This window comes from Podarcis liolepis, assembly GCF_965112155.1.
Source record: "Podarcis liolepis genome assembly, chromosome: 4".
Lineage (NCBI taxonomy): Eukaryota > Metazoa > Chordata > Lepidosauria > Squamata > Lacertidae > Podarcis > Podarcis liolepis.
The window spans coordinates 91,654,200-91,681,570 of NC_139558.1; the positions used below are offsets into that span (position 1 = coordinate 91,654,200).

At 45.0% G+C, this 27,371-nt stretch overlaps 1 protein-coding gene across 1 annotated transcript in view; it reads right to left on the reverse strand.

Annotated features, from left to right (window-relative positions):
• Nucleotides 1-9,114: 9,114 nt before the first annotated feature.
• TYR (tyrosinase) overlaps nt 9,115-27,371 on the reverse strand; it is a 54,853-nt gene continuing 36,596 nt past the window's right edge. Inside the window, exons 4-5 of the mRNA XM_083499720.1 lie at nt 19,646-19,827; nt 9,115-9,788 (exon numbers count right to left, since the gene is read on the reverse strand). Coding sequence (XP_083355846.1) covers nt 9,568-9,788; nt 19,646-19,827 — 403 coding nt within the window. The 3' untranslated portion in view covers nt 9,115-9,567. The remainder of the gene's footprint in view (nt 9,789-19,645; nt 19,828-27,371) is intronic.

A 27,371-nucleotide genomic window follows, 5' to 3' on the forward strand; every position in this document is an offset into this window, starting at 1 on the left:
CAGACACTCACTCCAATACTCTGTTTATTCTGCGCTCCACGAGACTGAATACCTCTGTACACATTATGCTTTTCCATGTCTCCTGCGGTTTGAATGTTCACCTGTATCACAACAGATCCACTGATAAGGATCAATATCAATGGCTGAAACTGCCAAGGCGGGCACCTCGAGGGGAAGGAAGACCCTAGCAAAGGGATTTCCAGTGGGTCCCTATGCGAGGGTTTTCATACATAATGCAAATTAAATCGCAATCGCAAAAATTGCAACCTAACAGTTAACACAGGAGCACGGTCCCCTCACCCAAGTTCTGTCTCTTAAACTGGCCCTGGCAGGGTCTTCCCCAAGACCTTGTTTCCATTGTGCTGTTCCAGGAAAAGTAATTGCAAGCCCTTATAAAACACAGAAACACTATAAAGAGACAGAAACTTAACCGTTTTGAGGAATGACACACATCATTTCAAATGCATATACACAATAGTGTCACCTCCATCCTGTTTCAAAGTGTTCAGGGGCTGCAGAAAGGAGAAAACAAGCACCACCCCAACTGTGATGAGGTAAAGGTAAAAAATGTAAAGGAGCCCTGGAGTCCAGTCAAAGGTGACTATGAGGTGAGGTGCTCATCTCACTTTCAGGCCGAGGGAGCTGGTGTTTGTCCACAGACAGCTTTCCGGGTCATGTGTCCAGCATGACTAAACCGCTTCTGGCGCAACGGGACACTGTGACGGAAACCAGAGTGCACGGAAATACTGTTTACCTTCCTGCCACAGTGGTACCTATTTATCTACTTGCACTGGTGTGCTTTCAAACTGCTAGGTTGGCAGAAGCTGGGACTGAGCAACAGGAGCTCTCTCCGTTGTGCGGATCTGAACTGCCAACCTTCTGATCGGCAAGCCCAAGAGGCTCAGTGGTTTAGACCACAGCGCCACACGCATCCCCCCGATGAGGTCATATAAGCTGTTTGCCCATAAGGGTCGCTTTCCTACTGAACATGTGCAGCATTATTAAAGTTAGCCAGTTGGGTGCAGTGGTTTGAATATCAGAGAAGGACCTGGGAGGCCAGGGTGCAAATCCCCACTTGGCCATGCAGCTCCCTAGGTGACCCTGGGCCTGTTGGTGATTCTGAAGCTAACTTGCCTCACAGTGTTGTTATGGGGATTCAATGAGGGAGAGGAGAGCTATGTACCCCACTTTGAGCTCCTTGGAGATAAAAGTGGGATTTAAGTTCAATAAATGAATGAATACACTACATGGGGCACCCGGGAAGGCTGAAGTGATGAGATGATATATAGGAGAGAATATAGGATGCTGACAAACACCCCTTGGCCATTTCAAAAGTAAGGTAAGCAAATAATAATAATAATAATAATAATAATAATAATAATAATGATGATGATGATGATGATGATGATGATGTGTCCCCACCTTATGATAATTTCAGGGGGGATCTCTTTGATAATTTTTTGCATGCATTTTTTAACACATTGATAAATGCAAGCGTCGTTGCACAGAACTGCTTGTTCTGTGCATGCAATGATATTTAAAGCTTTGTAGATTCCACCAATATTGGGGGAAATGTAATTACATTCCAGTGTTCCTGTTGCAAAAAACAACTTCCCACCTCTAGTTCTTAAATCTACACCTTTTGTCTGGTGATTTGTATTATTCCTGCTGGGTGGAGAAGCCCTGGAGCTGCAGGTAAATTGTGTCATAACACATTTATCAAATGACAGAAGAAGCCACAGAAGAATTCAGGAAGTTGGGAAGGTATGGGAGGATGTTAATATTGATCAATATACTGCTGAACGGGAAGAGACGCCTCCTGATTTATCATCTGTGCTTGTGTAAGAAATAAAAGAGGGGGAGGATGTGATTTTTAACAGAGCAACCAGTGCTTTGAACAGACACCTACCACGAGTTGTCTGACCTCACTTCGGTTCTTCAAAAGAGTTCTGAATCCCTGACTTTCCAAGAGAGGTATTTCTTCACACTGTATGGCATCCGCAGCCACGATATATACTGATGCAAATCAATGTGGATGGCTAAAACCTAGCTCAATTGGTTAGAGCGTGGTGTTGATAATGCCAAGGTTGCAGGTTTGATCACCATATTAGACAGCTTCATATTCCTGCATTGCAGGGGTTTGCACTAGAATGATCCCCAGGGTCCTTTCCAACTCTAATTCTATAAATGGAGGTTGGAGGATAAGGTTCTCAGTTGCTGCTCACCAAGATGGCTATGTAGTACCTCCACTGTCAGAGACAGTATACCTTACTATATCAGTTGCTGAAAATTATGGGAAGAGGACTGTTGCATCTGGTTGGGCACTGTGAGAATCAATGACTTCCCTTCTTCTCTTTCTGTGGTTCATTTTGCATAACATAAATCCCTACATATTTTATATAAACTAAACCATTCAGTAATTCCATTGTTACTTCCATCAAACTTATTTACACTGTTGAATTTATCTTAATGCTGCCAGCATTTCCAAGTGTACACAGTTATCACCCCATATATTCAATAAACATTTTCCAATCTTCTTTAAACGAATGTTCTTCCTGTTCTCTTATTCTATAAGTTAGATCCGCAAGCTGTGCATATTCCAATAGTTTAAGTTGCCATTCTTCTTTGGTTGGGACCTCGCTTGTTTTCCATTTTGGGGCTAACTAAACACGGCCCTAAGGAATGCGGGTGGCGCTGTGGGTTAAACCACAGAGCCTAGGACTTGCCGATCAGAAGGTTGGCAGTTCGAATCCCCGCAACAGGGTGAGCTCCCGTTGCTCGGTCCCTGCTCCTGCCAACCTAGCAGTTCGAAAGCATGTCAAAGTGCAAGTAGAGAAATAGGTACCACTCCGGCGGGAAGGTACCTTTTTTTGTGTGCTGCTCTGGTTTGCCAGAAGCGGCTTAGTCATGCTGGCCACATGACCCAGAAGCTGTATGCCGGCTCCCTCGGCCAGTAAAGCGAGATGAGCGCTGCAACCCCAGAGTCAGCCACGACTGGACCTAATGGTCAGTGGTCCCTTTTCCCTTTACCTTATACACGGCCCTGATCCAGCAGACTCATCTTATGAACTTATGTTCATTGATCCCATCTCCTGGACCAACCTTACCTGTGGTAGCACCAAGACCAAGGACTGGACCAACAGGATGGAAAGAACTCCACTCTGGAGAGCCAGTGAAAAGCCCATAAGCAGCGCCTAAGCACAACAGAACTTTGTCCTCCTGTTGTTCCCAGAAACTGGCATTCAGAAACACACTGCCTCCAACAATGGAGGTAAAACACAACCACCAGGGTTAGCAGCTACTGATAAGTCTTCACATGCACATCTCATCACGCTCAATGGGGACTGAATGAGCATCATGACGTGCCTCTGTGTTGCATCGACTGGTGCACACTTTGCTGGGCTGGGTGTGAGGTGAATATCTATCTGGGAAAGAACATGACTGATGCCAACATGCTGTGCCTGCCTGCATTAAGCATCTGCATTTGGCTTTTGAATGTCACTGCCTTCTTAACTCCTTTGTCGCCAGTTATGTAAAGCAGTTCTCTGAGTGTAAACGGACCTGACGGTTTGATAAATAAATATTGGGCTATTTGTTTGCTGACCCCAGGTAAGGACAAGTTGGAAGGCGAGAAGTGGAGTTACATAAATGTCTGGTGTACGTTGGAGCACAAGGAGGAGAATGAGAGGCAGAGAGAGAGAGAGAGAGAGAGAGAGAGAGAGAGAGAGAGAGAGAGAGAGAGAGGAGCAGGCTGGCAGGCTGCTGCTGCATTGCTTCAGTCGCACGGGCCGCGCATTAAAATTCTGTCATTGCAAGGTCATTGCGCCAGTCTTCTGATCCTCGTCTGCCCTCCTCCCTTTGGGCACAGAACTTGGGCATGAAAATGAGAAGGCAAGCCTGCCTCTGTCGACAAATGGAGCGATGCATCTTCAATCTGTCGCAGGGCATCGCTGGCCCCAGATGTCCCTTTGGGGAAGATTGCATCATGATAATTCCACTGTCCAATTTGTCATTCTCACCCACCCACCCCGTTGCAAGGAAGAGGGTTGTTTGAACTCTGAGCGATGCAGCCTTGATCTGGAGAGGGTGAATACCCCAGCCCTGGCATTAATAATCCTAGTGGTATGTTGCCTCTCGGCAGCCTCTTCCGGTGAGAATGTCATGGTGTGCACTCACAACTGCGTGTGTGATTAGGGATGCTGTGCAGTGCTCTCCCGAAACTCCTGGGAAGAAGCCACTAGAGACAGAAGAAAATAGACGCAATGGGGAGAAGCACAGAAGCCCTGGGATGATCTTATGGGATTATTGCTGTGGGTTAAACCACAGAGCCTAGGACTTGCTGATTAGAAGGTCGGCAGTTCGAATCCCCATGACGTAGTGAGCTCCCGTTCCTCAATACCTGCTCCTGCCAACCTAGCAGTTCAAAAGCACATCAAAGTGCAAGTAGATAAATAGGTACCGCTCCGACGGAAAGGTAAACGGCCCGGAAGCTGTATGCTGGCTCCCTCAGTCAATAAAGTGAGATGAGCGCCACAACCCCAGAGTCGGCCACGACTGGACCTAATGGTCAGGGGTCCCTTTACCTTTACCTTTATAATGATCAGTTAGCCTATGTTGTGCATATGTCTATATGCCAGCTGTGCAGAGATTGGTTGCCCATGGGCTGGTTACATTTGCAAGCAATTGGTTCCAATAACACGGCACCTCTGGGTGAATTTCACATGGCCAATGTGAGCACGACCCTCATGTCATCCGCATTTTCCATTTCTTTATGACCATGTTAAAAAACAACAACAGGAGTTTGTGCAACTGTTCGCTTTGCAGTGAAAAACTGTGTGCCCTGATACCTCTCTATGCCTGCAGAAGCCACTGTTTCGGTAGGTTAAATGAGAACATACTGGCTTACAACATCACCCAGTTTTTCAAGCTGGAGGTGCTGCTTCTTGAAAGGTGACTGCCATTGCAGGTGTAGCAGCTGCCGAATGTTTGTTTTGCTTGCACTGGGGTTTTGCAAGCAGGGGTGGTGGTGGTGGAGGGGAGGATTGTTAGAGGCAGCAATTTGGAGGGAAGTAATTGTGAGCAGAGAAGAGGGCACAATATCGCAAGCATTTTAAAACCACTCACGACAGTGGCGTAGCGTGGGGGGTGCAGGGGGGGCCAGCCGCACCGGGCGCAACATCTGGGGGTTAGGGTTAGGGGGCGCAAATCCACGGGTTGGGGGGGCAAATTACTTGCCTTGCCCTGGGTGCTGACAACCCACGCTACGCCACTGACTCATGATCACAATCCTGTTGTCCTCGTGAAATTGTCAGTAGCCATCCAAAATTGTAACTGAACACCAGGATTTGTTTCCTGCGATATTACAGAATCCACCCTGCCGTTGCTTTCCTGTCATCACTCGCCAAAGCGTCATTTTTCCAAGGAAAGTACTACAGCATTGTAATTTGGTCGAAGGACATGACTTCTTTAAACACACACACACACACACACACACACACACACGGCAGTTTAGAAGTGAAGTCACATTCTCCAGGAAAATTTACAGTACCATTGATTGCCTGAGAGTCTCTGCCTCACTGTTTTCTTGTAAATTTACCACCAGGCAATTAGAATGGGCAGGTCAATTTCTCCTGCACCCTCAAGAGAGAATATTTCTTACACACGCTTTAAAGACTTCTGAAACAAGGCTGATTTGAGGGCCATGTTTTCAGGAGGTAAAATGGTGGGGTGGATAAATTCTTTACCAGTTCAGAATTTGTAGCAAGTGGATGTTGTTGTTGTTGCTGCTGTTGCTATTTTGCAAATCTGTGATGTGTAGAGCACCCCCCCCCAACTATAAAAAGGTCCCAAATACCTAAAAAGCAGCTGCCCTTAATAACAATTTCTCTGGGATGTTCTGATCAGCAAATGGGTTTTCCTGGTAGTTTTGCCACCCTCAGAAGTGGACCAGGAGATGTCTTTCTCTGTGGCAGATCGTAAAAATGGAACCACCTCCTCAAAGAGGTGCGTCCAACATCTTCCTTGTATAGTTTTCCTGGTATATTGAAGATGCTTTCCTTTAGCTTGACATTTCACAGTTTAGGTGTTTTGTTTTGTGGGACTTGCTCTGTGTAAGAATTGGGTGTTTATTATTATTATTATTATTATTATTATTATTATTATTATTATTATTATTAATTCATACCTCGCCTATCTGGATTGGTTTCCCCAGCCACTGTGGGTGGCTCCCAACAGGATATTAAAAACACAATAAAAGATCAAGCATTAAAAACTTCCCTAAACAGGGCTGCCTTCAGATGTCTTCTAAAAGTCAGATAGTTGTTTACTTCCTTGACATCTGGTGGAAGGCCATTCCACTACTGAGAAAGCCCTCTGCCTGGTTCCCTGTAACCTCACTTCTCTCAGTGAGGGCACCTCGGAGCTGGACCTCAGTATCCAGGCCAAATGATGAGGGTAGATGCGCTCCTTTAGGTATACTGGGCCGAGGCCATTTAGGGATTTAAAGATCAGCACCAACACTTTTTAATAATTGCAACTGTTTTGTCTGTTCTTGTAACTGTCTGCCTTGTTTTTGTAGCCTCCCCTGGTTCCTTACAGTGAAGGGAGAGGAAGAAATCTCATTGGTAAAATAAATACAAATAAACGATATACCTGGGAAGACTTGGAAAATGTTGGGAGCAAGTTAAACACACCAGTCGTGGCTGGTGGGGCAGAAAGGAGGGAGGCCAACAGTAGGTGGCACAAGAGCAGAGTCAACTCATTCCTATTTTCTCCCCATCCTCCTCTCTGTTGATACTAAAGTTGAAGAACTTCACAGTTTGCCAATGTGGCTATAAGTACGAAGGGAAGGTTGGCTGAGGGCAGGCTGAGGTTGATGGGGAAGAACTGCATTTTCCCTTATGGACCAGCCATCACTGCAACAAGGTCTAGGCTCACACTGCGCGCTGCACTGCATCTTCCCATCCAAGTCTGCCTGAGCATTAGCTTATTCATCCGAGATTTTTATCAAGCTACCCTTACTTACGAGGTAAGCTGAGTGGCTGCAAGGGATAGGGGCGTTAACAAGGTTGTCCCTCTGTTAGCAGAACTCCCTATCTGGCAGGGTTTGAGAGGGGAGAGCTGGCAAGGTGCCCTCCATGAAGCCCCTCTCCTATATCACTGCACTTTCCTGGTGGCGGCAGCAGCAGCAAAAACACCAGCCATCATTGGGCAGCTGGCTCTGGGAACCACCAATTTCCCACAATGCCTCAGAGTGATGCAACATTGGGGGCCTTGTATGGCAGTGAAATGGGAGGTGCCAAGCCACCAATTGACCTGCGGTGATCAGAAAGCTGCAAGAAAGTGGCTGAAAAGAAGATATGAGCATATATGTGGACCTGCCAGGTACTGGGACCCCAGCTGAAGTACTAGGAAGTCCCATTCCTAGAGACATACTCTGGTGTCTTCTCGATGCCTAGTAAAAACTGCCGTGTCCGCTCAGACATTTGATGGCATTTAATTCTTCCAACTCCATCCTCCTTTTGTGGGATGTTATCTGCTCTGCTGTGTTTTGCAATTTTATGCAATTGGTTTTAATTACTGCCATTGTAGAAACCCTAAGTTGTTTTGATATTGGGAGCTGCCTAGCAAGGTCAAATGCTTTCCCCTTTTTCTCTTAAGAATCTGAAAATGTTTCATCAGAAGCACCCTAGGACTTTATCCAGAAAATGTCGGTATTTCTCGAAGTCTCTTTTGCTCTGCTCCAAGTTACACACTGCAGTCATTTATTTTCTTCCCTGCTCGTATCTCTTGGTTCAGGGATGCCTTTGGCACATTGATTTACACACACACACCGGTTGCCATTTCCCACTGAATGACTGGTTTAGCCTGCCAATACAATGGTTTCAGGTGCGGATTTCACTGTGCCTACCTATTAACAGTCTGTGAAGTCAAGGAAAACTTTCTGTGCTGCTCGGCCGCTGAGATTAAAAGGTTCTGCAGCCACCTGCTTTTATTCATATTGATTGCGGCAGTTGCCAGGAGTGGGCTTGGCAGAGAGCTCCAGCATTATGAAAATGGATCACCATAAAGAGAAGCTTTTGACAAAGTGCTCATGAAGCAATGAATATTTTCTCCCCACCCTCCCCGGCTGTTAACGGTCAGGAAACTGTTTGTGGCTTTGCAGCAAACCTCGTCAAGCTCTCAATGCCACTGGAATGTTTAAATAGGAAAAGAATTTCAGAACTCTTAACTCTTGCAGACCCATTTCTTTGAGCTTCTCTGTGATTTTGTCCGGGTGGCTAAGATAGGGTTGCCACATGTCTAGATTTTCTTGGACGTGTCCAGGATCTCAAGGACGGAATTAGTGTCTTGGGGGGGGGGGGTTCGGGAAATCAACAAAAAGTCTGGATTTTTGAAATTCCCCCCAAAATTTATTTGGGTGAAATATGGCAACGCTAACTAAGAGAACTCAGAAACAGTTCTGTATTTCATGGCTGAACTGAAGTACATTTGTAGCCGGGATATGGCAGCCATGTGATAGTAACACCTGATCTCTTTCCTAAGCTTAAAATTAATCATGGGGTAGGGATGCTCAAGGGACGCGGGTGGCGCTGAGGGTTAAACCACAGAGCCTATAACTTTACGATCAGAAGGTCAGCGGTTCAAATCCCTGCGACAGGGTGAGCTCCCGTTGCTCGGTCCCTGCTCCTGCCAACCTGACAGTTCGAAAGCACATTAAAGTGCAAGTAGATAAATAGGTACCGCTCCGGCGGGAAGGTAAACGGCATTTCCGTGCGCTGCTCTGGTTCACCAGAAGCGGCTTGTCATGCTGGCCACATGACCCGGAAGCTGTACGCCGGCTCCCTTGGCCAATAAAGTGAGATGAACGCCGCAACCCCAGAGTCGCCCATGACTGGACCTAATGGTCAGGGGCCCTTTACCTTTACCTCAGGGATGCTCAACGATTTCCTTTGGTCTGGATTTGTAAAGAAACCATCCTTATTGGTACTTCCTGGACCTTTGTATCTCTCTGAATATTCTGAAAACTTTTCTCTCTCACACAAAAGGAACGTAAACTTACATGCTATTGGTCGAAATGCATTTCTTGTTGTTTTTTAAAGATCAAAAATAAAGTGAATTTGTGTGCATTTATTTTGATTTATTTTTTTAAAAAACCACACAATTATGGGGAAATGGCATGGAGCAGACTTATCAATGGACACACAGAATGTGGATACAGAGCACAAAGATACCATTCTTGTCATGTGTGGGCTTGGATCAGGAGGGCCTGAGGAGGTAACTCATTTTCTTGACCAAATTTCCCCCTGAGTTGCCAATAGCCATCTTGCTGAAGTAAAGGCAGCTAATGACATTGGCTATTAGCTGCTTGGAGTGGGAGGCATTTTGACTGGGAAGATGTTGGTGGGAAATGGGGTTCAATACCCTATACACTCCATGGCTCCCCCAAGCTGAGGTCCAATATTGTGTTGGCCACCATCAAACTTTGGAAAATGCATTGTGGGCATTTGATAGTGGACCACCCATATCATGATGGCTTTGACTTTAGCCACAGGGGCTTGGCAGCTATTATAAGTGTGACTGATACGTTACATGCTGATAATCTTCGCTCTCCATGAGCAGAGGTTGTGTCTCTTCCGAGATTCTTTTCTTCCTTCGACAACCGAGAGCGATGACTCCAGCGACCAACGTCGCTATAATGGCTCCCACAGCAGCCGCTCCCAGTAGCCAAGGCCAGATCTGGCGGGCTTGCTCCAAGTAAGGCACCAAAAAATTCTGGAAGGGGTTGGCTGCACAGGAAGACAAAGGGAGAAAATGCTCTTGGTTACACATGAAGAAATGGAAATAACTGAGCAATCCGAAACTCAAAAAGGGGCGAAATTCTCACAGTGAAGTGGTTCCTACAGTTGTGTTGCTTCCACCTTACAGTTGCAAAGTGCAAATAGCTCATGTGCCAGGTTGTACATTTGTCTAGGGGGAAACTGGACTTGAGTTCAGGGCTTTGTAGGAGTGCCAATCAGCGAACTCCCTTTTTACAATAGGGTGTGTTGCATTTTTCAGCTTTCAATGTCCAAAAAAATGAGGGGTGCTAAAAAAAGAAAGTTGCAACATGACTTGGGAATTGAAAAGATGCTTTGGTTAAATTAATATAATTTAGTTTCGCTCTGCAAATGTAATTTGTGTAAAATTGCATAGAAGTCGCTAAAAACTGATCGCCAAGCATTTGCAGCGATATTATTTATTTATTTAGCGTTCCCTGACATTTTCAGAAGGGAAAATTTAAATCTTTGGCTTTCAGAAAGCAGTTTATGTGCTCCTTCGTCAAATGTAGGCTTACCAAGCTGAATGTTGCCCGATCACAAAAAAAAAATTAATAATGGCAGGTTTGAATTCCTCTCACCCCAAAACACATATTTTTAAGACCCCTCACTGAATAAATGTGCACAAATTAAATTTCACCCCTAAAATGACACACCCTACTATTACAGCTTGTGCTCTTAAGTGCACTGGGGAGTCTTGAGGGTCAGAAAAAGGGCAAGAAGGGGTGTTAAAGAGAGTGGTGAGGGTGTGTCAGAAAGAGAGAGAAATGAGATGGCCCCACCAGCTTTTGGCTCCACTGCTATCTTCAGCCCTGTTTAGTGATGAAGAAGAAATTCAGTTATGTTTGTGTTGTAATGAAGAACTTCCTAATTCACACGTCTCAAAGCAACACACAAACCAAAACACCTTTGCAATTCACATGCCCAAACCTGGCAGTGGAATTCTCCAACCAAGCAATACATTAAGAAATATAGTCGTACCTTGGTTTTCAGACAGAATGCATTCTGGAAGTCCGTTCGACTTCCGAAACGTTTGGAAACTGAGGCATGGCTTCCGATTGGCTTCAGGAGCATCCTGCAGCCAATCGAAAGGCGCAGAAGCCACGCTGGATGTTCGGCTTCCAAGGCAAAGTTTGCAAACTGGGACACCTACTTCCGGGTTTGCGACGTTTGAGTTCCGAGTTGTTCGTGAACCAAGCTGTTCGAAAACAGAGGCACCACTGTATTCAGTGGAATCTCTGTTTTTTAACGTAATCTGTTCTGGAAGACCGTTCAACTTCCAAAACATTTGAAAACTGAGGAGCAATGGGCAATTGGCAAAATCCACTGAGATAAAAGAAAAACATGCAGCGGAAACTGTTTGACTTTCGAGGCGTGTTCAGAAATGGAAGCAATTACTGTCTCACCAGAGTGGTGCATGCTCTAGTTATCTCCCTCTTGGACTACTGCAATGCGCTCTACGTGGGGCTACCTTTGAAGGTGACTCGGAAACTACAACTAATCCAGAAGGCGGCAGCTAGACTGGTGACTGGGGGCGGCCGCCTAGACCACATAACATGGTCTTGAAAGACCTACATTGGCTCCCAGTACGTTTCCGAGCACAATTCAAAGTGTTGGTGCTGACCTTTAAACTCTAAATGGCCTCGGCCCAGTAGACCTGAAGGAGCATCTCCACCCCCGTCATTCTGCCCAGACGCTGAGGTACAATGCCGAGGGCCTTCTGGCGGTTCCCTCACTGCGAGAGGCAAAGCTACAGGGAACCAGGAAGAGGGCCTTCTCGGTCGTGGTGCCTGCCCTGTGGAACGCCCTCCCATCAGATGTCAAAGAGATAAACAACTACCTGACATTTAGAAGACATATGAAGGGAGTCCTGTTCAGGGAAGTTTTTAATGTGTGACATTTTGATGTATTTTTAATCCTTGTTGGAAGCCACCCAGAGTGGCTGGGGAAACCTGAAATGTTCAGCTTCCGAGACACTCGAAAACTGAGGTCCTACTGTATTGGGGAGAAATGTGCTTAATAAGCATGCATATGCCAGCAATAAATGCTTGCCAAAAGTGCCTAGTTAAAACTGCATAGAGAACCCTGTTGCTTGGGAGAATTTCACACTAGAACGATGACAATTTTCATGGCGGGGGGGGGGGGGGAATTCCACAAATTGCTGCTGAAAAGAACTGTAGTCGAGATTGGAACAAGGAGAAACTTGGAGAACTGAAACGGGCTGGTGTGCCCGTTCCTAGCCGTGCCGACTGCTGGCACAGAACCCCCAACAGATGGTCCTCAAGGGGGTGAAGCCCTTGGCAGAATCATAGAATCATGGAATGGCAGAGCTGGAAGGGACGACAAGGATCATCCCAACCAGCCCGCTGCAATGCAGGAATCTCAGCAAAATCTCAGGGAAACGACTGCCCACTTATGCCATAAAGAAACGAGTCTGCTAGTCTAAGGGTTAAAGGTTCCATTAGTGCATAAGCTCAGGGGAGTTGATTTCATAATCGGTTCCTGGCTTCCCCTCCTTTGCTCCCAATTTCCATCTTCCATGAAATATTTGCATCTGCAATCATATTCACAACAGGCCCACTTCTGAGCTCTCCAGCTGATAGTTACCTGCTCTAAAAGGCGTGAAAGGAAATCATAATTACTTTACAAAAACTGGCTGTTTATGCCCGTTAATGTTAATTAAATCAATGCAGATAGCACTTGCAATAAGCCGCACCATTTTGAATGTGTGTTTCCCACCCACCCCATAAGGGGGATTCCCCCCTCCCCCTCTCCTACACTTCTCTTCTCAATTACCTTTATTTTCCTCTCCCGCCACAGCCAGAAGAAATCCCAGTGGCTAAAGTCCTCTTCCTAATCTTTTATTTTAGCTTGACATTTTAATTCCTATTCTCCCCTGTTACACCTTACTGCGAGTTAAACACACAGACACCTCTCTCCGGGGAGATGTTTCTGATGCACTGTCAATTCTAATTAATTGACATTTTATTTAATCCCCATGGTACTACTTCACAGTCAGGACCACAAAAGCAGGGGGTTTTTCTCGAATGAGGTTGTGCAAAATAGTTCATGCCGTTGTGGTTTGTCCCAGTACTACCTTCAAAGGGCAAAACCCCACAGCGCTTTGGGATAAATCAGAAACAACAGCATTCTATAAAATGACCATGCAATCATACCAGGAAAATCTAAACCTAAAATCTAAATCTAAAATAATGGTTTGTATTTGCATTTAAATTGAGCCTTTGCTTTGATGAGGAATAGCCGATATGGTTGCTTCCAGATACTACTGAACTACAAGGCCCATCATCCTTGACCATTGGCCATTCCAGTGGATGACCTATGGGAGCTGTAGTCCTACAACCTCTGGAAGCAACCATATTGACCATTCCTTGTCAAAACAAAGGCTCAGTTCAGATGCAAACACCAAACCATTATTTTGTCATAAATAAATGAGTCTCTTGCTTCCCCCTGCAACTTCCTTGTTCCCAGCAAAGCATCTCATTCCTCTGAGCCCAACAAACCATGGCTTGTATAAACCATGAAGGTAAAGGTAAAGGGACCCCTGTCCAGTCGTGGCCGACTCTGGGGTTGTGGTGCTCATCTTGCTTTATTGGCCGAGGGAGCTGGTGTACATCTTCCGGACCATGTGGCCAGCATGACTAAGCCACTTCTGGCGAACCAGAGCAGCGCACGGAAACGCCGTTTACCTTCCCACTGGAGCGGTACCTATTTATCTACTTGCACTTTGATGTGCTTTCGAACTGCTAGGTTGGCAGGAGCAGGTGACTGAGCAATGGGAGCTCACCCTGTTGCGGGGATTTGAACCGCCAGCCTTCTGATCGGCAAGTCCTAGGCTCTGTGGTTTAACCCACAGCGCCACCTGCGTCCCTTGTATAAACCATAATTTGCATGAAAACCAAAAAAGGAAACCATGGTTGAGCTGTGGCTTCCACTTCTCATCCAACTGAAAAGTAAACTCTAGTCAAGCATTATCTCCTCACTCAATTAACCACATATTAATTAACCACGAGAGGGAGGAGTTGCCCCCACAGGCTGCAGCCACACTGCTGTGTCCTAGTCAGCACCCACCTCCCCCTGCTACCCATGCGCTGAAGGAGAAAATCAACAGAGGCAGCCTGTTTTATGTGGTTAGGCTCTTCCAGGGATTGAGAACCTCCCTGTTCAGACCATCTTCCAACAAGGGAGGTGGGTGGGGAAAGCGGTACAGTCCCACTCTCTCCCTTGCGCAACACTAAACAATGCCCCAAACAGAGCTTCTGTCTTATGCCCGTTCAAATTCAATGGCTTGTACAGTTGCAATAATCTCTGTGTATGCTTTGTTTCTTCACAAGCTACTGTTAGAATTCCTGCTCCATGAATGCAGTCATGGGGTTGTTGTCTTTCACATGATGGTGTATGTTTTGACTCCACAGAGTGGGAAGTGACGGAAACAGGATGTTTGTGTTACTGTGTTCCGTGAAGTGGGACTATTGTCCTTTGTTCTTTTTCTCTTTGCTGTCTGATGCTAGAGAGAGAGGGAGCCATGTTGCAGTGCTCCGTGTGTGTTTATATGTAAATAAAGTAGATTAGCCAAAATGCTGAGTTGCTGAGGTCTGTTACGCAAGCTGCAAAGACTCTGCGGATCCCTAAGTGTGCCGATGTGTGTTGGCATCAGTCGCTGTGATGTTCAGGCTGAAGAAAACTAATGAAGCTCCTGAACAATTGACCAGGAGGGAGAGAACATGCCAGTCGGGCATGTGTCTCTGACAGGGTCCTACTTGAGTGTAGGACAAGCTCCTGATAGCTACTCTCTATGCATCTCAGGTGCTCGGATGAAGGCTAGAAACCTGCATTTTGCATGAGCATGAACAGTGGCAGACTCTGGGCTCTCAATTTTCAGTGAAACCCTGTGTGACAGTAAAATCCAGGACTCCCACCTCTTGCGCTCCATTCTACAGCATTGTGGTGGTGCCCAGTGCAGCGCGGCATGCAATATGCCCACACTTGTTATGCTACCCTAAAACTGCCTCTGATCATGAATGGCAAAAAAATGCAGCGAAGGGGAGCTAGTAAAAGAGGCAGACTTGTTTTGAGCGATTCCAGCAAGTCACACAGTTCTGCATTTTGCATCTGGCTGGCAGTAAGTATGCATGTATGCTCCAAGGTTATGCGGTTTGCCTCTGCTTTGCAAACTAGAACCAGTGGGGGTTTTTTCCCTTAAAAAATTGTTTAGGGTTACTCTCATTTTGACTCAAGAAAATCACCATTTTATAATTCAAATCGGGGGAAATAAATACAGTAAATGGACAAAAGTACCAAGAACATTATCTCATATTACACAGCTGACAGCTCACAGTTAAATTCCACATTAGCCAAACTTTCATCAGTAAAACACCACACATCCACATTCCACATTCCACACTGCTTCACACATTAAACGCCCGCTTCAGTCTGAGACTCAGGAAACACCAGTAAAGGAAATGAAGCTGCCATCAGGGATAGCAACGGAACTGACAATTCACCATGCTAGAGAAGAAACTAAATTTTATTTTATTTTTAGTTTCTTCTCCCGTTAGATTCACAAAATATTTAGGACTAGCACTATTAACTTGGATGCTCACCTGTTCTTGATTCTGCCTCCAGCCAGCTCTCACCTGCCTGCCTTCTTCCTTACAACCAGCCCAGGGGGGTTATCTGGATGCCAGCTTCCTTCTCCTTAAGTCTCAAGTTTTGCCCTTGTACAACTCAGCAGGACACAGGAAGGGGATAAAATCTAAGTCAGCTGGCTCCGCCTGTCAGTGGCTTCCCTACCAGTCCCAATGGGTGCCCGCTTTCACTGCCCCCACTCGCCCAACATGCATGCTTGTAAATAAAACAGATCTTTCAAGAAGTCTCCAGTGCTTCCAAGGAAACCGAGCCCGCAAAGGACCGCCTCATTTCAAAGCTAGTTAGCAGGAGGGAAACAATGAAAAAATTCCTCACAAGCTGATCAAAAGAGAATATCAAAGTGCAAAATTCTCTATTTGAACTAGATGCCAAGTCGACGTGTCAGACCCCTCCTTTGAATATGGTATCGAGTGATCAAGACCTACTCTGGGCTGCCCAAGTGAAACTTCATGTGAAATCTTTGGAGCAATGCAGGCTGATATATGAGCAGTAGTGCCCTCTGATTCCACACCAGACCTCTCCAACCTGGTGCCCTCCATATGTTTTGAACCCACAATGACTGGGGCTGATGGGAATAGGAGTCCAAAACTTCTGGCGGGCAGATTTTTTTCACATGTAATAATCGGATAGTGGGTGCAGCTTGAGTAGATCATACACTCTGTGCACAGAGATGTCCAGGATCAATTCTTGCCGTCCCCAGTTAAAGTATTTCAGGTAGCATGACAGGGAGAGACCTCTCTCTGCCTAAGACCCTGTAGAGCTGCTTTGAGTCAGAGCAGACAACAGTAGGCTGGACTCATCAATGGCCTGGCTCAATATAACACAGCTTCATTTGCCTTATGGAAGGAACTAGCTATAGCTCAGTAGTAGGACATCCTTTTCGATATGCAGATGGTTCAATCCTCAGCATCTTCCACTAGGGATGAGAAGGCCCTCTACCTGAAACTTTGCAGAGTTGCCACCAGTCCGTATCTTCTTTGGTAATCACTCATAGCCAAGTAGGATTGTCTTCCATGAACACAGTCTTAACACGGAGTCCATAAGTGACTGTGGAGGCCAATTCTGGATCCATATGTCCTTCCACAGCGGGTACATAGATTTCCAGGTGGGCATTGATCATGGTGAGGGTTTGCCAAATGTTCTCGTTTCTCCTTTTTGGCCTGAGCTCATGCTTCTTCAAAATTCATGACACCTTTGGTAAAGGCTGTTCTCCAAATGGAGTGCTTGCAGGCCAGTGTTTCCAGTTATCAATGCTTATAACACTTTTTTTTAAATAAAAGATTTGCCTTGAAGAGTTTTAAACCTCTTTTGTTGTCCATCACAACAGCATGAAGCAGGAACTAGGCACACGTTGCGCTGCCGCTTTTATACTCCCCCCCCAATCCCCCTTCAAAATGATTGGGCAATAGCTCTGGGTGATTGTGGTGCCACCCCGGAGTAAGGGTGATAGCTCCACCCACGCCAGGGTGGGGTGGGGAACCAGTTTGAGAGCCTGCCCGCAACCAGGACCATTTCTTGCCTAATGAAACGGGGTGACATTTTCTAGAGTGATAAGTGATCTTTCTGACAGCATGTCTGTGTGGTGGCAGTGAGGGAGAGAGCCGTGTGTGTGTGTGTAGGGAGGGGGCGCGATTTAAACATTAGCGCCGCTAAAATGCTTCTGCTGCCTTTGGCCTGTGATTAGTGCTCTCTTGGCTCCCAGCTGAATTTCCAGTGAAACATCAAACAAATTGCACACAGTTTTTGGAAATGGCGGGTGGGGCAATGGGTAGCGCTCTCTGCTCTTATCGGTTTGCTTTGAGAAAAATAAACCAAACAAGCAAACAACTCAAATGCCAAACGCCCCTAAAGGGGGCCAGTGCTGAGACAACGGAGAGATGCCTTTTCAGACGGAGTCATTTGATCAGGAAGAGGCTGTCGATTCATGCTCTCCCCTCCTAGCGATTTCTGGGGAGCCAATTCTCCGCTCCAACGTGACATGATAGTATTGTGCATTTGTGTGTGTGTGTGTTCTTCATAATTATTATTTTAATGATAGAAGTGGGTCCCCCAATTCAGAGTGGGACTGGAGGATTGTGGAGCCTGGGTCTAACAAGCCTTTCCCCTGCCCCCTGGTCCCGATTTTCTGTTCTTCCCCCTCCCTCTGAAGCTCTTTGCTGCAGCTTCCCTCCTGGTATCCCAGAGTAAGTGAAAGCTGCTCTAGTGTGTGTTTTATGGCACACTAAAAAGACAGGGCAGCAGGCCCTATGGGAAGGAGCGCTAGAGAGCAGTGTGGCTGGATTTATTTACTTTGCTTCAAAGATTTGGAAGCCGCGCTGACTAATCCAGGCTTAAACACCAGCCCACAAAATCGCTTGCAGGCTAGTCACTTTTACCAATTTTCTAAGGGCTGGCAAAGGTAGGATTGAGAGCTCCATGCCCCTTGCAGAAGCCTGGTGCATTTTTATGCTTGGTGTGGACGAAGAGGCCTTGCTTCCTCCCTTTATGTTGGTTGCAGAGGAAGGACAGGACGTTTCATCTCTCCTCCACCTGTCTGGTCACTTGCCTGCAGGGAATTCTTTAAAACCTTGTGGGTATCAGGTGAATGCTTAAATACAAGTCTAGACTAACGCACAGTTTCTCTCATCGGCTTTATTTTTTAGGTAAAAAAAGGTAAAGGTAAAGGACGCCTGGACAGTTGTGTCCAGTCAAAGGTGACTATGGGGTTGCAACGCTCATCTCGCTTTCAGGCCGAGGGAGCCAGTGTTTGTCCACAGACAGCTTTCCAAGTCATGTGGCCAGCATGATTAAAACTGCTACTGGCACACAGAGGGCTGTGACAAGTGCCAGAGCGCACAGAAATTCCATTTACCTTCCCACCGCAGTGGTACCTATTTATCTACTCATACTGGCATGCTTTTGAACTGCTAGGTTGGCAGGAGCTGGGACAGAGCAACGGGAGCTCAATCCGTCGCGGGGATTCGAACCGCCCACCTTCTGATGGGCAAGCCCAAGAGGCTCAGTGGTTTAGACCACAGCGCCACCCGCACCCCATGTTTATAGTCTGATGCTGGAGAAGGTTCTTCCTTCTGTATTTTGATGGGGTAGCCAACGGGATGTTCTCTTGATGTTGCTGGACTATAACTGCCTTCACCACGCTAGCTATAGTTGATGGGAGATGGGAGTTCAGCGTAAGAGCATAAGAAGAGCCTGCTGGATCAAGCCAACGCCTCATCTGGTCCAGCATCCTGTTCTCACAGTGGCCAACCAGATGCCTGTAGGAAACCAATAAGCAGGGTCCAAGCACAAGAGCCCTCTCCCCTCCTGTGGCTTCCAGCAACTAGTATTCAGAAGCATTACTGCCTCTGAGTATGGAGCATAGACATCATGGCTAGTAGCCATTGATAGCTTCATCCTCCACGTGAAAAACATCTGGAGAACATTGTCTTGGTGTCCTCCTGGTAGGCTTTGATCATGATTGTGGGCTGCTGTTTTATATTGCACTTTATTGATTTTTTAAAAAATGTCTGCTCTGGAAGCATAAAAGGATGGTATATAATTCTAAATTATTATTGAATGTTGATGACACTGAAATGAATTGAAGGGGCTCTAGCAACAAGGTAAAAAGTATAAGGGGACTAATAATAGATAAACTAATAGATCAGGAATTTGCTGAACTAAATTTAAAAGGGATACAATAATGGGAGGCGTGAGGAAGTCAGGAAAATAAGTCAATTTAAAGTGGAGAGATTAAGAAAGAGAGAAATTTTGTTTTTCTTCCATATGTGTTTTTTTCTCTTCTTTTTGTGTTTAATGTTTGTATTTTTGTATTTTGTATCTTTGTGTCTTTGTATTTTGTATTTGTTTTGTATTTGCCTTTTGTGTTTTTAAACTTTTCTATTGTTAAAACCTAATAAAATATTATAAAAAAATAATAATTCTAAATTATTATTTTCTAAGTGTATGGAAAAATTAACTACCACCCAGATGTTTAGGTCTTATTTGAGCACGAAGTCTCAATAGCTTGCTCCTCCAGATTGTCCTAGCATGCAGGGACACCACAATCTAGTATCTCAATTCATGGTATTGTCACATGGCCTCCACACATTTTCTGATCTGGCTTTACCAAAAGAGCTTACATTCAGAAAACAAAGACAACTGCCTCAAGATTTCTATGTTACCTGGCTCTACTAGATATTCATAGTCGTATCCCAGATCTCTTGAAGAAATGAAGAATTCCCCGTTCCGGTAGAGAGGAATGAAGGGGACCATGTAAGATTCACGGTTATGTCCAATAGGGGCATTGGCTGCAGGGTAAACCTCACGCAGGGGCTGGTGTCTTCTGAGCCACTGCTCGAAAATGCTGTGAAAGGAAACACTCATATGAGTATTGTAACACCAAGGGCAGCTTCATTTTTAAGGCAAGGTGGAAAGGTCATACAGAAGCATCAGTAATACCATCTTCACTCAACATCTAACAAGAAGGAACAAAGTGAGCCTCCTTAAGTATTGAATTCCATAACCTTGGTGCCACCACAGAAAAGGCCCTGCCTTCTTTCAGAGTATTTCCAACTCTACATGAACATTTGCGTCTGCGCTTTGACAGCATAGCAGTGCAGTCTTGTCTTACTATGTACAGCCACATCTGTATGTTTTTGTAAATGAGCACTACAGGACTTGTTGTGTGGTGCTCATTGTGTTGCGTTACATATACAAGTTGGATGTTTGAAGTGTATGGTTAGTTCAGTAATCATTGTGTTGGTGCTTACAATATTGATGTTGGTCATTCCAATCTTAAAATCCTCAACAGGTGCAAATATTATAATATTCATTTTTAACACAAAAATGAGACCCCACGATTATTGTATATACGTGTAAATATTTTAAGCTGGTCCGCCCTTGTTGAGAGGCCTGAATATTTTTTCCAGTGGCATCTGTGCCCGCTCTTGGTAGCATGTCACTGTGCCTTGCCAGTTTTCTCTAAGTCTTGTACAGAACGGTGCATGGCATGAAAGACAGAAAAAAAGATTGGCAAGGAGGAGAGAGAGGATACATTCTGAGACTGGATGTCAGATGCAGAGCTCGTCCAGATCAATGTTTTCATAGAATCATAGAGTTGGAATAGACCACAAGGGCCATCGAGTCCAACCCCCTGCCAAGCAGGAAACCCCATCAGAGCACTCCTGACATATGGTTGTCAAGCCTCTGCTTAAAGACCTCCAAAGAAGGAGACTCCACCACACTCCTTGGCAGCAAATTCCACTGTCGAACAGCTCTTACTGTCAGGAAGTTCTTCCTTATGTTTAGGTGGAATCTTCTTTTTGCAGAGATTGTTCTCCTTCCTTTCAGAGGATGAGCAACAAGGAGGGTGGCTTGGATTTCTCGAGTCCAAGAGAGGCCAAAATTAACCTTTTCAAAATAAAAACATGAATCACGTACCCGGCAGTACATGAAGGGCAGTCAGCAGTTTGCTATGTAATTATGCTGAAAGCAATCAGGGCCAGAGATCTTACATTGCTGAAATTCACCTTAGCCAAAAGAGCACCTGTTCCCAGCTCAGGAGTCCAAAAGTTGATGGTGGTTATAATTCATCAGTATTTTCACCCATCTCGCTGCAATGTTTCTTTGTGCTCTCAGCTTTAATAATCAAAATTGAATGCTGCAACAACCAATGTGCATCCAGCATGTTGTTAATTGCCCTTTATAGCCACACACAGAGAAAGAGACACAGGCGCTGCTTCTGCTAGCCACTGATGTGGGGTAACCTTGTGAGGTAGCCTAGGCTCAGGCAGCGACTGGCTCAAGGTCACCCAGTGAACTTCATGGCCGCTCAAGGATCTGAACCCAGGACTCCCCTGTTAGAATTCCTGATCCATAATTGCAGTCATGGGATTGTTGTCTATCATATGGCGGTATATGTTTTGACTCCACAGAGTGGGAAGTGACAGAGACAGGATGTTTGTGTTGCTGTGTTCCGTGAAGTGGGACTATTGTCCTTTGTTCATTCTCTTTGCTGTCTGATACTAGAGAGAGAGGGAGCCATGTTGCAGTGCTCCGTGTGTGTTTATATGTAAATAAAGTAGATTAGCCAAAAAGCTGAGTTGCTGAAGTCTGTTACGCATGATGCGCAAACTCTGCAGATCCCTAAGTGTGCCGGTGTCGGTTGGCATCGGTTGCTGTGATGTTTGGGCTGAAGAAAGCTTTTGAAACTCCCAAACGATCGACCAGGAGGGAGAGAACATGCCAGTCGTCCTACCAGGGTCCTACTCGAGGGTAGGCTGAACTCCTGACATCCCCAGCCAGAGTACAACACGCTAACATACCCTCCAACATTTCTCAAATGAAAATGGGGACATTTCTCACCCCCCCCACCAACTGACCCTCCTCGGCCCCCTTTTTTTGCCGTACCCCCCAACATTTCCTATCAGAAGAAGGGCAAGTGTCAGCATCACTTCACCAACGAGATACCAGACATGAATGTATGTAAACGACTACATTATTACATGAGCACTGTTCCACAGCATTTGAAATTTTCATTTACATACATTCATTTGAAACAAGATGGGTTTGTGAAGCAATTCTATATCCTCCCACCACACTGACAAAGAATTCTACGAAACAGTAGTCAATATCTGGAATCACTGTTCAGAGTTGGACATCATATTTGCTGAATACACAAAGCTTCACAGCTTGTCTTTCAGTTACAGATAGGTAGCCGTGTTGGTCTGCCATAGTCAAAATAAAAAAATTCCTTCCAGTAGCACCTTAAAGACCAACTAAGTTAGTTCTTGGTATGAGCTTTCATGTGCATGCACACTTCTTCAGATACACTGAAACAGAAGTTACCAGATCCTTCTATATAGAGAGAAGGTGGGGAGGGGTATTACTCAGAAGGGTGGTGGGAATGGGAGATTGGCAGACAGCTGAGATGAGCCTGTTGACGACTCTTAACGACTGCAGTAGGTCTTACAGGAAAAGGCAAGGGGTGAGAAGGTGAAGGCTTGTCTTTCATCGTACAAAGTCTGGTGCCTCGCTTCATTTAAGATTTTCAGAGACTTTAAGACTAAAGATTTTGGACTCATTATGGTTTGAAGGAATTCTATAAAAGATTGTCTATTGCGTATGTACACGGTTATCATGTTGCCTAGACATTGCTGACGTTCTCTTTGCAACACGGGGGTTTGTTTGGTTACTTACAAGGGAGGAGGTTGGCAGCAACAGCCTTGGAGAAGCCATGGAGAGACGATGGGGTGCTCCCTCACAGCCGCCGCTGCTGCTCGGGACAAGTGCTGGCGTATTATTTATAAAATTTATATTCCACCCTATGCTTATCCTCCTCCCCGAGCTTGGCAGCTGTGCTGGCATGGAAAACAGGGACATTCCGGGATCAGATCAAAAGCTGGGATGGCTTTCGTAATTCTGGGACTGTCCCTTTGCCAGCTTACTGTTTCCATGACTGTCAGCTGTGCATATGGCCTAGCATGTCTCTTTGGCAATCACTCATAGCCGAGTAAGATTGTCTTCCATAAACACGGTTTTAACAATGAGTCCATAAGTGACTATGGAGGCCAGTTCTGGATCCACACGTCCTTCCACAGTGGGGACATTGGTTTCCTGGTGGGAGTTGATCACGGTGAGGGTTTGCCAAGTGGACCTTCCTCTTAGCACGTTTCTCCCTTGCATTCTGAGTTCGAGTGTCTTCAAAGCCCATGACACTTTTGGTAAAGGCTGTTCTCCAACTGGAGTGCTCGCAGGCCAGTGTTTCCCAGTTGTCGGTGTTTATACTACATTTTTAAAGATTTGCCTTGAGACAGTCTTTAAACCTCTTTTGTTGACCACCAGCATTACTCTTTCCATTTTTAAGTTCGGAGTAGAGTAGTTGTTTTGGAAGACGATCATCAGGCATCCGCACAACATGACCAGTCCAACGAAGTTGATGTTGAAGAATCATTGCTTCGACACTGGTGATCTTTGAAGAAGCAAAGATCACATGCAATGTAGTGCTGACCTTGTAGGGTGACACTTTAAATGTTTGGTGCAAATGGGGTCTGACTCCCCCCGCCCTTGTAGTTACCCCTCCCATGAATTCAAAACTAAATAGCGCTCTTCATGTTAAATACAGGCTGATTTGGGCCCCGAGTTGACAAACCTTTCAGGCAACTCAGGTTTTTATTTTCTAAAAAAATAAAAATATATGAAAACAGATTTTACAGTAACTGTGGGCGGAAGGCCAGCGGTAATGGCCGCCTCTTGACCTGCCTTTGTCTTGCAGATCTACTGTGGATTTGAGCCACAGCTCACGCAGCTCGACAGCATATCATTTAGAGCAAATTTCGGCACTGGAGGGGGAGGCGAGGGCTGCAAACAGTTGAGGCTCGCTGTGCGAATACCGAGCGATCAAGGTAATAGTCATCATAATACTTGGCATGCACACAGGGCCTTTAAAAAAATACATCCTGAATTGCAGCATGAATATTAATCAATCAATCTGCATGCTAAAAGCGGATCGCCCCACAGGAAGAGGGGAGTTTTTCATTATGCCCTGGGTACAGGAAGGTGATAGATTCAGAAGCCGTAGGAGCAATGGGTGGCTTGTATCCATAATGACAGCACAGCATCACCCCCATCGTGTTAGGGCTCTATAGGAACGCCTGCACTTCCTACCTCCCTCAAAATATTGGCACCAAAATATTGGTTATTATAGTTTAATCACACTTTTGCCAGCCTCAATTGGATAAAAGAAAGCACTTTTTCACACAGCTCATAGTTAAACTATGGAACTCCTTGCCGCAGGAGGCTGTGATGGCCAGCGGCTTGGATGAGGATTAGACAAATTAGCGGAGGATAAGGCTCTTGATGCCTACGATGGCTACACTCTGTCTCTGCAGTTGGAGGTAGCAATGCTTCTGAACACCAGTTGCCAGAAGGGAGAGGAGGGAGGTTCTGTGTTCAAATCCTGTTTGCAGGTTTCCCACAGGGAAGTGCGAGAACAGAATGGGCCACTCGCCTGATCCAGCGGGCTCTTGTGCTTATGAATGCTCTCTTCTCCACTGACAAAGGTTACTCACAAGAGGAGAGGGCCAGGGACACCTAGCTACGGTCTGTGGTTGGGGTAAGGAACCAGGCCACTGCAGTGCAGTGTATTTTTGAGGCATCAGGCATAAGCCTGCATTTTATTAATGTTTGATCAGGACTTGTATATTAGAGAGAGCCTAAAAGATTTTCAAATGTTTCAATGCCAGGCAGAGAAAACCTTGGCCATTCTCCTAGACAAGGGGCCCCTTTTTGATTTATAGCAGAAAACAATTCTCAAAGTCGTAAAAGCTGAAATTACAGACTGAGTAATGACACTGACCCTACATGTTACAGAAGATAACAAAGGCAGAGATAAATATAATTAGGAATGGGCAAATAGTAAAATGATACCATGGGCCTCTTTTAAACCTTGAGCTGTATTTTCTAAGGCCAGAGGCAAATGGGAGAAAAAACATCTAGCTGACAGAGAAAGAGAGGCTTTTTGGGAAGTCTTTTTAAAGCATCTAGCTGGGAAGTCTTTTTAAAGCTGTTTCTTCCTTAAACAGATAATGGGAAAAGCAGCTTGCTGAAGGGGGGGGATGTAAACTGAAGAGGCTTCTTCTGAAACTGTTTTAAACTGAGTTCTTTTTCTTTTTTTCTTCCTTTCTACTTTGAGAAGCTTTATTCTTTTAAAAGGTTACCTATGATAATGTATGAAATATATTAGCTTAAATATATTGGCTTAAATGTAATTATGCAAAGGATTTAACAAATGCTAGAAGAGTTGTATTTATCCTGGAATTAAGTCAGCCAGCAGTTTAGCCCCCCTGCCAGACAGGAAGACGCTATCAAATGCTGTCCTGATATATTAGCTGTCAGACATTTGTTTAGAAACCTTCAAATGAAGGATATCTTTCAATGTTGATGTGAAACTCAAGATCCTTGACATATGTTTAAGATAAAAATTTAAGATTAACCATTTGTTTTAGAAGGCAATAGGGCAGGGAGGGCAAGAGGTGAGCTGGTAATTAAGATTCCTTGTTGAGACACATGTAAGATATATTACTACTTATTTGTCATTTATAGATGTAACAATATATAGCTGTTTGTCTTCCATATAAGGACAGAAGGATATGGGTGTATCTTTTTGTGATTGGTTCTAGCAATCAGCCAATAGGAAATCCAACTAGGCTGATTGGACAGAGGCAGCCACAGGAGGAGCAAAGGGGGCTGGATTAAGGGAATATAAGGGCTGGCCATAATGGCAGGAGCCAGGCCAGAGCTTGGTAACCATATACCACTGTGCCTCTCATTTATTTGTCTGACAAATAAATAATTATTTTAATTTCTCTATTGCTGCGTTGAATATTTCATTCCAGCTAAGCGTTAACCACAAGCAGGGTGCTACATTTTCTTTGTTCTGCTTCTTTAATCTCAATCTCCTTGTATTTGTATTGTTACTTTGCACTGTACCTCTAAACTCAACCTCATTTTTATTAGCATCACCTGGAGTCGGCTTTATATGTTTCTCAAAAAATATTGTTCGTAGCAGTGACTACATTATTACATGAGCACTGTTCCACAGCATTTGATATTTTCATTCACATATATTCATTTGAAATAAGATGAGTTTATGAAACAATTCTATACAGAGGTGCCCCGCAAGACGAATGCCTCGCAAGACGGAAAACTCGCTAGACGAAAGAGTTTTCCATTTTGGTTGTGCTTCGCAAAACGAATTTCCTATGGGCTTGCTTCGCAAGACGACAATGTCTTGCGAGTTCCTGCTGGTTTTTTTTCCTCCCCCCCTTTTTCTAAGCCGCTAAGCCGCTTAGCCGCTTATCAGCTGATCCGATCAGCAGATAAGCCACTAAAAGCCGCTAAAAGCCGCTAATAGCGCTAATCCGCTAATCCTTCAATGGGCTTGCTTCGCAAGACGAAAAAACCGCTAGACGAAGAGAATCACAGAATGGATTCTTTTCGTCTTGCGAGGCACCACTGTATTCTCTAAACAAAATGCTTTTCCTTCTGCAGTGTTGGATGGTAGGTTGAGAGGAGTTCCCTACCAGGACAGACTTTGCTCATGTGCTCAAGACATCGATTCCATAAAACATATTTTGTTGCACTGTGCAAAATATGAGCAAGCTAGGGCTGAACTGATATTACCCTTGCTGGTACCTTTCCCGGGAAAATCAGAGGCTCACTATGTCAGGTTCCTATTGGAAGACCAGACAAATGCTAGAAAATTAGCAGTGGCAAAGTTTTTATCGGTGGTTGCAAGAACCAATGATCCCTATATTCTGAACAAAATGCTTGTTTAACCTGGAGGTAGGCTGTATGAATTGTGTATTGCTTTGTAACGATTTGTTGGGTCTCTGGACCGTAATAAAGATTGATGATGATGATGATATTCTCGAAACAGCAGTCAATATCCGGAATCTCTGTTCAGTGTTGGACATTATATTTGCTGGATACACAAAGCTTCACAGCTTATCTTTCATCGTACAAAGTTTGGTACCTCACTTCATTTAAAGACTTTCAGAGACTTTGAGTCTAAGATTTCATTTTGAACTTCTTATTGTTTGAAGGAATTCTATAAATATTGTCTATTACGTATGTACATGGTCATCGTGTTGCCTAAACATTGTTGACATTCTCTTTTGCAACACAGGGGTTTGTTTGGATACTTATATAAAGTTCAGCTAAGCAGTCCCGGGGAATCCAGAGAACAGAAAGGAATTCTAGTACAGAACACTCCAGTTGAGATTCCCGCATCTACAGTTCCTGGATCCCGTGAGTGCTAAGGATGATACTGAAGGACCAAGACATTGTTGTCAGTTTGCCATGAAAGGACAGCAAGACATCTGTAGGTCCATCCTTGGCAAACAGTTC